This window comes from Mus caroli, chromosome 1, assembly GCF_900094665.2.
Source record: "Mus caroli chromosome 1, CAROLI_EIJ_v1.1, whole genome shotgun sequence".
NCBI classification, from domain to species: Eukaryota; Metazoa; Chordata; class Mammalia; order Rodentia; family Muridae; genus Mus; species Mus caroli.
In genome coordinates, this window is record NC_034570.1 from 78,555,440 (window position 1) to 78,568,635 (window position 13,196).

General features: G+C 44.6%; 1 protein-coding gene across 1 annotated transcript in view; it reads left to right on the forward strand.

Moving 5' to 3' along the window:
* The first annotated feature begins 5,686 nt into the window (after positions 1-5,686).
* Psmd1 (proteasome 26S subunit, non-ATPase 1) overlaps positions 5,687-13,196 on the forward strand; it is an 80,139-nt gene continuing 72,629 nt past the window's right edge. Inside the window, exons 1-4 of the mRNA XM_021166195.2 lie at positions 5,687-5,868; positions 11,751-11,794; positions 12,781-12,854; positions 12,994-13,163. Coding sequence (XP_021021854.1) covers positions 5,853-5,868; positions 11,751-11,794; positions 12,781-12,854; positions 12,994-13,163 — 304 coding nt within the window. The 5' untranslated portion in view covers positions 5,687-5,852. The remainder of the gene's footprint in view (positions 5,869-11,750; positions 11,795-12,780; positions 12,855-12,993; positions 13,164-13,196) is intronic.

Below are 13,196 nucleotides of genomic sequence, written 5' to 3' on the forward strand. Positions count from 1 at the left end.
GGCCATCCCAGAGAGAGAGGACCAGGGAATGGCAAAACAGAAAGTGCGTAGCTGTACCACTTGGACATCCCTCTGCCAAAATCCTGTGCCCCTCCAGCCCCTCTCCCCTGCCTTCAGTGATCTTTTTGGTGCCCTCAGTCTACACACGCCAACTTCAGTCACGGAGAGGCGATTGGCCTTTGATCAAGCAACCACATGAAGAGATTCATGCCTTTGACTGCTGGTCACGGTTCTGCTCCTAAAAAAAAAAAAAAAAAAAAAAAACTATCTCTAAAACCACTTGGCGCTGGTCGTCAATGGAGCAACCCTAGCAGGGTAGCTGAGTTGCTGGTTGAGATCCGTGGTGGCTACGGGTTACCTCCATTCGGCAGTAGAGACCAGGAGCTCCGGGGCTAAGGTGACGACAGCCATTGAGCGGCTCTACCACAAAACAGGCTTGCTGGGTTTGCTAGGTCTTTGGTTCCTGTCTAACACTGCAGCACTGACAATTGGCTGGGAAATCTAGGCGGAGCTTCCACTCGAGTCCTCCACCAGCGGGGTCCTTGAAACCACCAGAGGGCGCTGTAAAACCAGCCAAATCTGCCTTCCTGCTGACCAGGCCTGCCACCCAGCCCCTAATGCAGGTGAGGCCATAGCGAACCTGGAGTAGGCTCGAGATGTTTGTTTTATGATCCTCCTAAATTTTGATCGCTCCTTAAGAACAGAGTGCACCCTGTAGGAATCCTTTCTGTCATTCCACTATATCCTCAGAAGTAGAGCTCATTTGAATCCTGGAAAGGGCAGGATAGCTGCATAAAGCTCAGATAACTTTGTGGCAATGACAAGCACACCATCTAAACTGTAGACACAATGCTTCTCCCATATGGGACAGAAGTTGCAAACTAGTCACCTTCTGTTTTCAGTGTGTGTGTGTGTGTGTGTGTGTGTCAAACCCAGAGCCTCACCCATGTTAGGCAGGTGCACGACTACTGAGCTACACACTAAACTTCAAAAGGATTTTTAATCAGTTGTCAGCACACCAAATTCCAGAGCTGGGGCTATGATGTTCACATAGTTGTCATTATCCACATTTACTGTGCAAGGGGCCGTGGATTCCCTGCAAAAACAAATAACTAACTGTATGTAAAGTACAGAGATAGGGCTGCTCTAGGGTCTGGTGGGGGGGGGGGGAGGTTATAAGGAAGAGTATAGCCAGAGGCATCAGAGGAGTCCAGAGCAAGGAGAGAAAGTAGTAGACAGAAGATGGCCATGGTGCTGGGGGAAGCCGGGCAGGGAGTGGGGTCAGGACAAAAGAGAGAGAGGCAAGTGAGAGGGGACCAAGAGAGCACATGGCCAAAATGGCAGAGTTATATAAGAATGAGAAGCGGGGGGGGGGGGGGGGAGCTGGGAGTTTAGGGTAGGGGCAGGGTGCAAGGAGCTGGTACACACAGGTACAGAGTCACCCTGGAGGCCGGCATTCACTTTGGTATGCTAATAGGCACCAAGCCTATTAACTCTTTGTTTCTTTTGGACTTGACAGTCAATAAAATTTAATAACTAAAAAATGTCCTGATAACATATGAAATTCTTATTTCTGGCTTTTCCTGGAGAAAGCATTGGCTTCACAATGCAAGCCTGCATTCTTGCGCAGCATCCATATAAGCCCCATACTGGCTGCTGACCTGAATTGATCCATTTGCACTTTATTTGTCAGGGGTCCCTCTACTCCCTGTTACTGCCTTGGATAATGTCATTGTCTATCACCAACCTAACAACGGATTCTCACCCTCCCCCCACCTTATCTTTTGTGGTGCTGGGGATCTAACAGGGCCTTGAGCATGCTAAACAAGCACATCCTCACTGAGCTGCACTCCCAACACCTGAGCTCTGATTTTCTCTGAAGTATTAGGTAGGGACTTGGGCTAGGACCTCACACATGTGACACAAGGGCTCTACCACTGAACTGGATCGCAGGCCTTTGAGCTGGTTGTTTGTTTTTCATAGAGCTTTTGTTAATCCAGGGGATGGGAGGAGAAAAACCACCGACCCAAATTGTCATGACCAAATTAACTAAAGCAAGAAATTAATTAAAGTAAGCATTTTGTATCTGTGTCCACAGGCTTCCTCCCCCTGAGGCAGGGTTTGAGAGGTCAGCATTGGATGTGGGGAAGACAAGGCTTTCTACAGCACAGGGGTAGGGGATTTGGTGGCCAAAATAGAAGGAGGTCATAGAAATAGATCATAAGTATAACAAGTTAGTCCTGATGACCTCCTCAAACAAAGACATGGTTGCAAAGGTGGGCAGAGCAAGGTAGTCATAGCAACAGCTAGTCATAACAAGGTACTCATGCGTGGTCATATAACGTTTTGAAACACAGGAAGGGTTGCAAGATGGTTGAAACAAAGACATGATTGCCTGTCGAGGGCCATACAGGAGGAACGTGGCACAGAACCATTTGTAGTTAAGGTTACAAGTGAGGCAAAGCCTTGAGAAACAGGTTTAATCATAAACAGGAGTGAACCTAGTTTATCTTTACTATAAGATGGCTTTTAAGCCTAAGATGGAGGCAGGCTGGTTCTTCACTTCACTCCTGTATGACTTTGTGGTATTCACTTGTGACGTCTCTAGGGGTCTTTATGTGAAGGTCTCTCTGTAGAAGTGTACCCCAGACACTCAATCTGCTTATCTTTTATGCATTCTTCTTTGGTCAGTGCCTTTCAACTTGACTCATTGGCTCAACTCCTTTAAAGGAGTTTGCCTTTTGCAAGTATGACTTCAAAGTACTAAATTATTAAAAAGTACACACACTCAAGTATGTCACCAATCACTTTTAATATGCTGGCAACTGCAAAACACTGCTTTGTTTCACTATGTTAGATTTTTGAGAGGGCCATAGAAATAGGTTTCAGTCACTGCTATCCAAACAGTAGCTTGGTGGTGAGAAGCTAATGGCTCAACAGAACTGTTGGCCAGGGCTAAGACTAGATGTTAAAGTGATTACGGACCATGACCCTGGGTTCGATTCCCGGTAACTCCCCATCATACACAAATCACTGTTTACCACTAACTGTCAAAATTTCCTCTGCATTGACTAGTGAAGTGAATCTGCTGATGACACAATCTTCTGTATAGTGTGAAGTGAATCTCCTGCTAAGAGCATCTTCTGTATATTGTGAAGTGAATCTGCTGATGACACAATCTTCTGTATAGTGTGAAGTGAATCTCCTGCTAAGAGCATCTTCTGTATATTGTGAAGTGAATCTGCTGATGAAACTGCTTTTTGAGAGTGACTAAAGAGACGGCTCCGTGGATAAGAGCACCGGCTGCTCTCCAAAGGACTAAGGTTTGGTTCCCAGCACCCACATGGTGGCTTACAACCATCAGTAATGCCAACTCCAAGGGACCTGATGCTCACTTTTGGTTTCCACAGGCAGTAGGCATGCATGTGGTACAGGGACATGGACACACGGACACACAGACACACGGACACACACATCATCCATACATCATCCATATATATAATTTTTTAGTTAAAGAAGAGAGTAAGTAAAAGTCACAACTGTCATTTCAAAATCCTGAAGATATCTTAGGAACTTTTTGCTAGGAGGAGAACAGAATACACAGCATTATTTCTTCCTTTGACATATTTTTTTTCCTATATATTATCACATACTTCTGTTTTTTTTTTAATATTTCTGTGTTTTTAATTTATGTATTTGTTTTGATGTATGAATGTTCTGTCTACATGTACACCTGCATGCCAGAAGAGGGCATCAGATCCCTTTATAGACGGTTGTAAGCCACCATGTGTGGTTGCTGGAAATTAAACTCAAGACTTCCAGAAGAGCAGCTGAGCCATCTCACCAGCCCGTTGTTTTGTTTTTTTGAGACAGGGTCTCTCTACATAGCACTGGCTGTCCTGGAATTCACTATAGGTCAGACTGACTTTGAATTTACAGAGCTCCCTTACCTCTGCCTTCTGAATGATCGACCACACCCAGCCAGACTTCTGCCTTTTGAAACGTAAAATGTACAGTATTAGCAGTTCCAGATGTAAAGTTTGAAGTCGTATTGGGGTTCTGGATGTAGTTCAGTAGGTAAAGGGTTGCTTACCTAGCATGCATGAGGCCCTGGTTCAGTTGTCAGCGCTGCAAAAACCAGATATTGTGGTGCACACCTGTAATCCCCCGCATTCCCCAATCAGACCTTGATCAGAAGTTCTAGGACCTCCTCAGCTACAAAGAAAGCTTGCAGACAGCCTGGGCTATTGTATAAGATCCCCCACCCCATTCTTATTGTTTATTTATGATAGACTAGTTAATTCATTATCATAATAAAGTACTGTAAAGTTTTTGTATTTTAGAGACAGGCTTTCTATTTTTAAAGATGTATTTGTTATTTATTTGTGTGTGTCTATGTGCCCATGAGTATAGGTACCTGTGGAGGCCAGAAGAGAGCATCAACCCCCCTGGAGTTGTGAGATGCTCGATGTGGGTGCTCGGAATTGTACTTGGGTTCTCTGGAAACTTAACCACTAAAGGAAACTCTCCGAACTGCCACCAACCCAGCCTTTTTAAGACAGGGTCTCACTATTGACTCCTCCTTCGATAGAATTCACTATGGAGATAAGGCTGGCCTGGAACTCACAGAGATCTGCCTACCATTGCCTCCCAAGGGGTCTATCACCATGTTTGACACCTGGACAGTCTATTTTTGTGTGTATGTTCATATTTGGGGGGAGGGGGGGACCTTCGCTGGATGAGGCTGTACAAAAGACACAGGCATGGAGGCAAGTTTGTGTCAAACATATACACATGTATATGTATATACACATATACGCAAGTAGGCTGGGGGTTGACATTGGGTGTCTTCCTCAATTGCTCTCCCACCCTTCCCTACTCCCACACCCCTCAAGGTCTTACTTTGTAGCTCTGGCTGTCCTGGAACCCACTTGTAGGCCAGGCTGGCCTTAAATCCACAGAGATCTTCCTGCCTTTGCCTCTGCTTCTTGAATGCTGTGATTAAGGTGTGAACCACAACAACCAGCCACTTTATTTTTTGGAAACAGAGTCTCTTACTAGACTGGGAGCTCACCAACCAGCTACACAGGCCGGCCAGCAAGCCCCCGATATCCACCTGCCTTCACCTCCCCCAGCACTGGGTTTACACCGGCCACTGGGAATCCAAACTCAACCTCAGGTCTTCATGCTTTTATGGCAACCACTTAAGCGACCAAGTCGTCTTTCCAGCATTATCCCACCACCACCTTCCCCCACTTTGATAGCAGATCTTTTATAGCCCAGGCTGGCCTCGAATTAAAGATCCTTCTGCCTCAGTCGCTTTTCTAAGAAAATACTTCCCTGTTTAGTCTTGGGTTGGTGGGCATTATTGCAGTGAGACCTCCATAGCATTAGGTGGCGCGGCGAGCAATGCTTATACCTCCCCTAACACTCATTCTCTTAGCAATGGCGGGTGATGAGTGGGCCTCTCTTTGCAAGGGTGTCTATTTTGAAGCCTGATTGCAAGTAGAAATGAATGTCCGCTCGCAGCCGGCCAGATCTCTGACTTCGCGGAGAGTTATAAAAAAACAATGACATGTTTTTTACCTTGTTGCATGATCTCGAGAGGCGGAAGCTGCATAAAAGACACAGGCGTGGAGGTGAATTTGAGCCAAGCCTCAGGCGGAGATGCGGGCAGCCCTAGGGCGGGCGGGGTCCTCGGCTAGAAGCGAGCCGGCGGCCTGTGGAGGGGACTGACTGAGCAGCGCACCCGGGACCCTGGAGGTGCGGTAGAGCAAGCGGGCCCTGAGCTGACAGATCCAGGGCTTGGCCAGGACTGTGGACGAGCGGATCGGCGAGTGCAGGGCGCAGCCATGATCACTTCAGCCGGTGAGTGCGGCCGGGAGCAGGCGCCCCAGTGAGGAGCCGCCGCTGCGCCGGCGTTTAGCTGAGTCAGGGCGGGTGACTGGGCACCTCCGGGTCGAGCGCCGGCCTGCGAGGCCCCTCTACCCGAGGCCCACTTCGGGGATCGAGGGCTGGGAAACTGGCCAGGCCACTGCAGGCCCCTGGGGTTTGTAGGAATAGGACCAGGTAGCCACTCGGCCGTCCCTCTCCAGCCACACCCCCGTTCCAGGACCAGACCGGGCTCCTAGGCGGTCGCTGGACCTTTATTCTCTGTCCGCATCTTGGTCGATTGACCCCCCAATCCTTCCCCGCAGGTGTTTCGGTTTGGGATGGGCCCCCTTGTCATCGTAAGCATCTTATAGCAGCTCCTGGCCTTGCAGCCTAACTGCTACACTAAGTGCTACACTTAGTGGCTTGGGCATGAGATATCTTCTCCTGGAAGTCCGAAATTAGGTTTGAGGTGGCTGGGTTTCTGGGGCTACCGTATTCACCTAAGAACCTCGTTCAGTGAAGGCAGCATTGACTGGAGAGCCACCTTACTGTGTGTTTAGATCCTCAGGACTGCAAAGCAGGTTTCGCTCACTTGTATGGTAGATACTTGTAATGGCTGTTGAAATGGGAAGGTGTGGAGGGAGATGAACTTCTAAATGGAGATTTTTCAAGCCCACTACAGACTTGAACTGCATATAGCTGTTCCCAGTCTCGATGCTTTCTCAGCCCTGGCTACTTGCGTACCCTTGCTTGGTTGTTATTCCTATTTTGTACTTGATCTACAAGCATTTGATTTTGAACAAACGGGTTCTCAGTAGACAGTACGCTGTACGGTGGGGAGGGTCTCACTGTGTAGCTTTAGCTGTCCTCGAACTCACTATGTAGACCAGGCTGACCTCAAACTCACAGAGATCTCCTGCCCCTGCTTCCTAAGTACTAGGATTAAAAATGTGTAGTGTACCACTACACCCTGTGCTGGTTATTTTTAAACACGTGTAGAAGTGTTTGTACTTGAAGTTAGACTTTTGTCCTGATAGAGACAGATGATTGCAATGAATTTTAGTTTCCATCAAAAGAAGCATTTTCATTTCTTTTTTCCAATTAGCTCTGGAGGAAAATACTAGATTTTTTGCCACTTGTAAGTATAGGCTTAGGCCCTGCCGTTACCACTGGTCTTCAAAGTGTTGGCTTCACTGATCATAGTTGTGTGGGTGCTTAATAGAATACTGTTAGGGTGGACGCAGAAATAGCCACCTCATTTGGAATGTGGTCCAGGCCACCTTTGTCTCTTGCCTAGGCTATTAGATTAGCCTCAAGACTTTTCTTTTTTTCCACCAATACTTTGTCTAGGCTCATTCCTTTAGTTCCAAATTTGCTTTGGGAACTTTGCGTAGCGTTTCTCATTCCCATTACATCGTAAACACGCTAGACTTTTTGTTCAGTCTCTCTCCTACTTAAGAGTTCTTGTACATTCTTTCCCCACTCTAGCCTTTTCTTTCAAGAGGTGTTGTAGATCTTCAGTGTTCATCTCAACTTTATCCCTCTATTAGAAACACTAACTAGCATCACAGTTCTGTAATGAACATGTTAACTTGTCTTAATCTGTTACACTGAACTCCAGAGTAGAATTTTGGGCAGGAGACCGGTTTCCATAATTCTAAGGACACTGCCGAGTGTGTGGCAGATGTTAAACAGTGTGCCTTGAATGAAGACATCAGTCCCCTGAGTTTTTAGAGCAGACTGAAAGAGGACTTGGTGGGAATAGACAGAAAAATCAACCCTCCTTGGGGTGTCAGGACTGCAAGCTTTGAGGTCCTGCCCTGAAACACTTGAGAAGATAACATAGTATACATTTATAGGTATCCTTTATGTTTATGGAGCACGTTAGCTTCTGCTGCTTTTGACACTTTGTTTCCAGTCAGCTCTAGTTAGCTAGTTTAGGACCTGGACTTAGGATCTCTCCCCAGCACTACAAAGGCCAGAGTCCTGGGTCTAGTCTTCATTCATTCACTCACTGGGCACATGTGTTTGTTAAAAGCAATGGTGACTAAGAGGTCAGTGTATACCATTTTGTTTTGGTTTGGTTTTTCAAGAGATTTGACTGTGAAAGGGAATGGGGACAAAGACATTAGTACTTATTTACAGAAGGAAGCATGAATTTGAGTGGATTAGATTTAGCAAATAGAGGAAGTAACGCAGACAAGCTTTAAAACAATAGTTTTCTACCATCTATCCTCCTCTGACCTCCTGAATTGACCATTTTCAACTTCTAAGTAATATTTCCAGGACATACCTCTATATTGATAAAAAATATGAAAATATTGCTATTAATTGAGCCAACAATTTAAGACAGTATCTACTAAGTTTCTATAATGACATAAGCTTTTATTTTTATTCATATTTATTTTATGTGTGTGAGTGTTTTTTACCTTTGTGTATATATGTGTACTACCTATGTGGCTTGGTACCTGTGGAGGTCAAAAGAGGGCATTGGATCCCCCAGAACTGGAGTTATAAGTGGTTGTGAGCAGTCATAGGATGCTGGGATCTGAGCCCTGGTCCTCTGTAAGAGCAACCAGTGCTCTTAACCACTGAGCATCTCTCCAGCTTCACCTTCATGCAAGTTTTTAAAAAGCACTTAGGTTAGGAGTGACTAGAGATGGCTCAGTAGTTAAGAGGACTTGTTGCTTTTGCAGAGGACCTGGGTTTGATTCCCAGCACCCACGTGGTGGCTCACAGTTATCTGGAACCCTAGTTCTTGGGGATCAGATGCCCACTTCTGGCTTCTGTGTGAGCACTGAGCACACACAGTACACATACATACATGATGACAGAACATTCGCATGTAGAATAAAATAACGTTTAAAAAAAACGCACTTAGGTCTTCACCTATCCAAAGTTGAATTCTGTTTTGTCTTTATATACGAAAATTAGTGTAGATGTACATAGCATATTTGATTTAGCCATGCTCATCATTGAAGGCTGATGGCTGTGCCAGGAAACCATGTAAGAAACCAGTCACAGTTGAAACCACACAGGAAAGTCCAAAGATCCATCTCCTCTGTTTTTGTTTTTGTTTTTTTAAAAAGCCATTCCAGTGCAACATTGCCTGTGATAGGTAACAAGTGTCTTTAGGATTAAGTTCTGTGTTACTTAAGATCATTCCACATGTCAACTGTTCTGGTCTGCCACCCGGACCACATCCCCCTCCTACACACACTAGTTACTAAGTGTTTCAATAGTCAATTAAGGCATTTAGTGGTTAAAATGATTTAATTTTACATTTATCTTTCCTCCTCTTTTTCTGAATGTGTCATAACAACCCACCATACCAAGGTTTCCACTTTTTTTCTTTTTTAAAAACTTGGTTTTTTGAGACAGGGTTTCTCTGTATAGCCCCGGCTGTCCTGGAACTCACTCTGTAGACTAGGCTGGCCTTGAACTCAGAAATCCCCCTGCCTCTGCCTCCCAAGTGCTGGGATTAAAGGCGTGCACCACCACTGCCCAGTGGTTTCCACTTTTAGAACAGTAAGTTGCCTTCATTTTACTGCTAAACCTTGTACTTTTTCCTTTGTGGCTTCCCCCAAACTGCTAGAGCTGTTTGCAAAACTTTATTTAGCAGGTGGAAGCAAGCTGTTACACCTTTGAACTAAAATGACAGGGACACGTTTTAATTAACCAGTTTCAGTGTTCCAGATGATTTTATAACCAATACAGAAAACATATTTGAGAAAATTTGGTTTTATTTATGGCACAAGGACAGATTTCCCATTTATCGTTTTCCTAGTAATCTCGGTGTTGTTCTGGAGAAGACAGCTTTCTTTTAGTCCCATTACTGCTGGCCCTCTGAGGCTGAGGTGAGGTGGCGGGCGCTGTGCTTGCTGAGATTGCTTATCACTTGGTAACCTCTGTCCTTTGTGGGCCAGCACCATGGTTGAGTGGGTAAGAGCTTTTGCCTCCAAGCTTGGTACCTGAATTCAGTTTCTGGAACCCAGCTGGCAGGAGAGTACTGATTCACACACGTTATAAAAGTTGTACACACTGTGATGTGTGCTCACACACAATAAACAGATAAATATAAAGATAAATATTTACAGTCTGTTATTTATGATAGGCAGAGGGTACTTTAACATGGGCACACTGAAATAATTGAAATGTTACTGTTTTTCTAAGTTATATTACTTTAGTTTTTGAGTTAAGGTCAGCCTCAAACTTGAGATTCTCTTGCCTTCACCTCCACAGTGCTAAGATTACAGTATGGACCACCATAGTAAGCAATTATTGGTTAATTTTGTGTAAATACATTTTATTCTAACGTTGTATAAAATTTTTCCCAGCTTGGTCTTACATAGGTAAGAGTAGTTATTGGACTGTGGTAAACACAAGAACTACAGGGAAACTTTATTCCTGGGTCTTCACCCCATATTGTTTGATAAAGAAGTTCTGGGACAAAACCAAGAATTTACACTTGTACAAAGTTCCCAAGTAATTGTAATGCTGTTGGACCAAACACCATACTTAAAACAGTTGGGCTAGGCAAAAGATGGTACATCAGAGGTTGGTGAGATGTTCAGTATTAGTACAGATAAGTCTAAAAGCTCCAAAATATATACTTTTATAGTTGTGTTTAAATAGGTTTTTTTTTGGGGGGGGGGCAGCATTCGAGATAGGGTTTCTCTGTATAGCCTTGGCTGTCCTGGAACTCAACTTTGTAGACCAGGCTGGCCTTGAACTCAGAAATCCGCCTGCCTCTGCCTCCTAAGTGCTGGGATTAAAGGTGTGCGCCACCACATGGACCAGTGAGATGGCTCAGTGGGAAAAGGCACTTGGCCCAAGCTTAATGACTTGAGTTTGGCACCCAAGACCCACGTGGTGAAAGGTCAAACCAACTTCCATCAGTTGTCCTCTGACCTCCCTGTGTTCTATGGCGTATACCTGTTCCCCCACATTAAAAGGCTGTTGTGTGAGAGAATACGAGAACGTGTATGTGGTATATGCACAGGTGTGTGTGCTCCTGCACACATTCGGAGGCAAGAGGAGTACACTGGGTATCCTGCTCCCTGTGCTGTCTTTCTCTGTTTCTCTGTCTGCCTCCCTCGTTCCCCTGAGATAGGGTCTCTCACTGAACCTGGATCTAGGCTTCAGGCCAGCAAGCCACAGTGATCCTCTTTCTCTGCCCAACTCCATCAGAGCTGGGATAAGTGGTATATGTGGCCATGTGGAGATTTGAACTCTGGTCTTCATGCTTGCTCAGCAAGCACTCTTACCTGCTTGGCCATTTCCCTAACCCCACTAACGTCTACAGTTTTAAAGAAAAATAATTGTTTCCCTAATGAAGTTATCACTAAAAAAAACTTTTTTCCTTGTCTTCTGTTTTGTGTGAGTATATAGTGCATTCGTGTGTGTGCCAGTGAATGTAGAAGGCAAAGGTTACTCATGTCGGATGTCTTCCTCTGTCACTCTGCACATTGCTTTTTGAGGCAGGGTCTCACTGAGCTCACCAGTGGGATAGACTAGCTGGCCAGTGAGCTCTGGCTTTCTGCCTGTGCTTCTGTGCTGGGATTATGCCTAGCTTTTAAGTAGGTGCTGGGGATAAAACTCAGGAGGGGTTGATAGCAGACATCTTCTATCACTGTCCATCTTTTTTGAGACAGGGCCTCTGCTTGTCTCTGCCTCTCTCCCTTGGAAGCAGTAGGATGGAGCCTTCTTTTTACATGGGTGCTGGGGTCCACTTCTGGTCCCCATGCCTGTGCCTGGTGCACTTTACCAGCTGAGCCATCTCGCCAGCCCCATTGTTAGTTAGGTTTGACCAAGGATTAGTACCTATCTGCATGTATGTGTGTCTTAACTGTGGCCTTGTGTCTTTTGTCTTACAGCTGGGATTATTTCTCTGCTGGATGAAGAGGAGCCACAGCTTAAGGTATGAATTGGGGAAAGTTACTTGGCTTACTGTGAATTCTGGGAAACAACTTTGGTTTTATGATATCTTTACATTTCCCATCTTTTAAAGTAGCCCTTCTATAGCCTGTAGCCAGTCATTGATATCTAGATAGAGAGGACAGTATTTTGATACTAGAAATTAATGTAGGGTAAAAGCTCATAAAAGGGCACAGGAGTAAGTAACTCTCCAGTTTCGTTATCAGCAGTGAACACAGAACATTGCTTTTTCTGTGTCACATATGTATTTTCACTTGACAAAAATGTAGAATACTGAGCAGGAAAGATCTCTCAGAAGGAAAAGGTCCTTGCTTCCTAGCTTGACAACCGGAGTTTGATCCCCATAACCCATACGGTTATGGAGGAACTGACCCCCACAAATTGTCTTTTGACCTCCACAAGCACACTGTGGCACATGGACACATACATACACATGTGCACACATCCAAATAAATGTAATAGGATGATTATTCTTAAAGTTGGAAACAATTAGAATGTTCTGCAAGTGGCTCTAGATACCTGTAGTGATGTAATGTAAACTATCAGCCTGAAGTCTTACAGATGCAAAGAAGAAATGTTCACTATAAGAAACAATAGTACGTGCATAGTTTGCTATTTTGTGTTTGAAAACAACAAAAAAGAAATGGCTAAATCTAAGAAAAAGTACATTAGCTCCTAAATTATATATTTGTCAGACATGAAATTTTAAAATAAATATTACTGAGAATTTGGCCATAAGCTTGTGGAGACTTGTTTTGTTTTGTTTTTTGAGACAGGGTCCTTCTACATAGCTTTGGCTGTCCTGGAACTGTATGAGACCAGGCTGGCCTTGAACTCAGAGATTGGCCTGCATCTGCCTCAGCAGTGCTGGCATTACAGGTGTGCACTCCCACACCTGCCTGATTGGTGGGCACTTATAGGATACATGGTGTGAAGTATTTTTAAATCCAGTTCTGTTTTGTTTTACAGGAATTTGCACTACACAAATTGAATGCAGTCGTGAATGACTTCTGGGCAGAAATTTCTGAGTCTGTAGATAAAATGTAAGAAAATACTTTCTTTTGGTAAATTTGGATAACTCATTTAGGACTCTACTGCTGATTTGTGGCTTGAGTATTTAAATTGTGAGTTTTTAAGGACGATCATAGCTTAAAGGAGACCTACCTTTCCTTATTTTTTCAGAGAAGTTTTATATGAAGATGAAGGTTTCCGGAGTCGGCAGTTTGCAGCCCTGGTGGCCTCGAAAGTGTTTTATCACCTGGGGGCTTTTGAGGAGTCTCTGAATTATGCCCTTGGAGCAGGTGACCTCTTCAACGTCAATGATAACTCTGAATATGTGGAGACTATTATAGGTAATTATCTTCCATCTGACAAAGTTTATATCT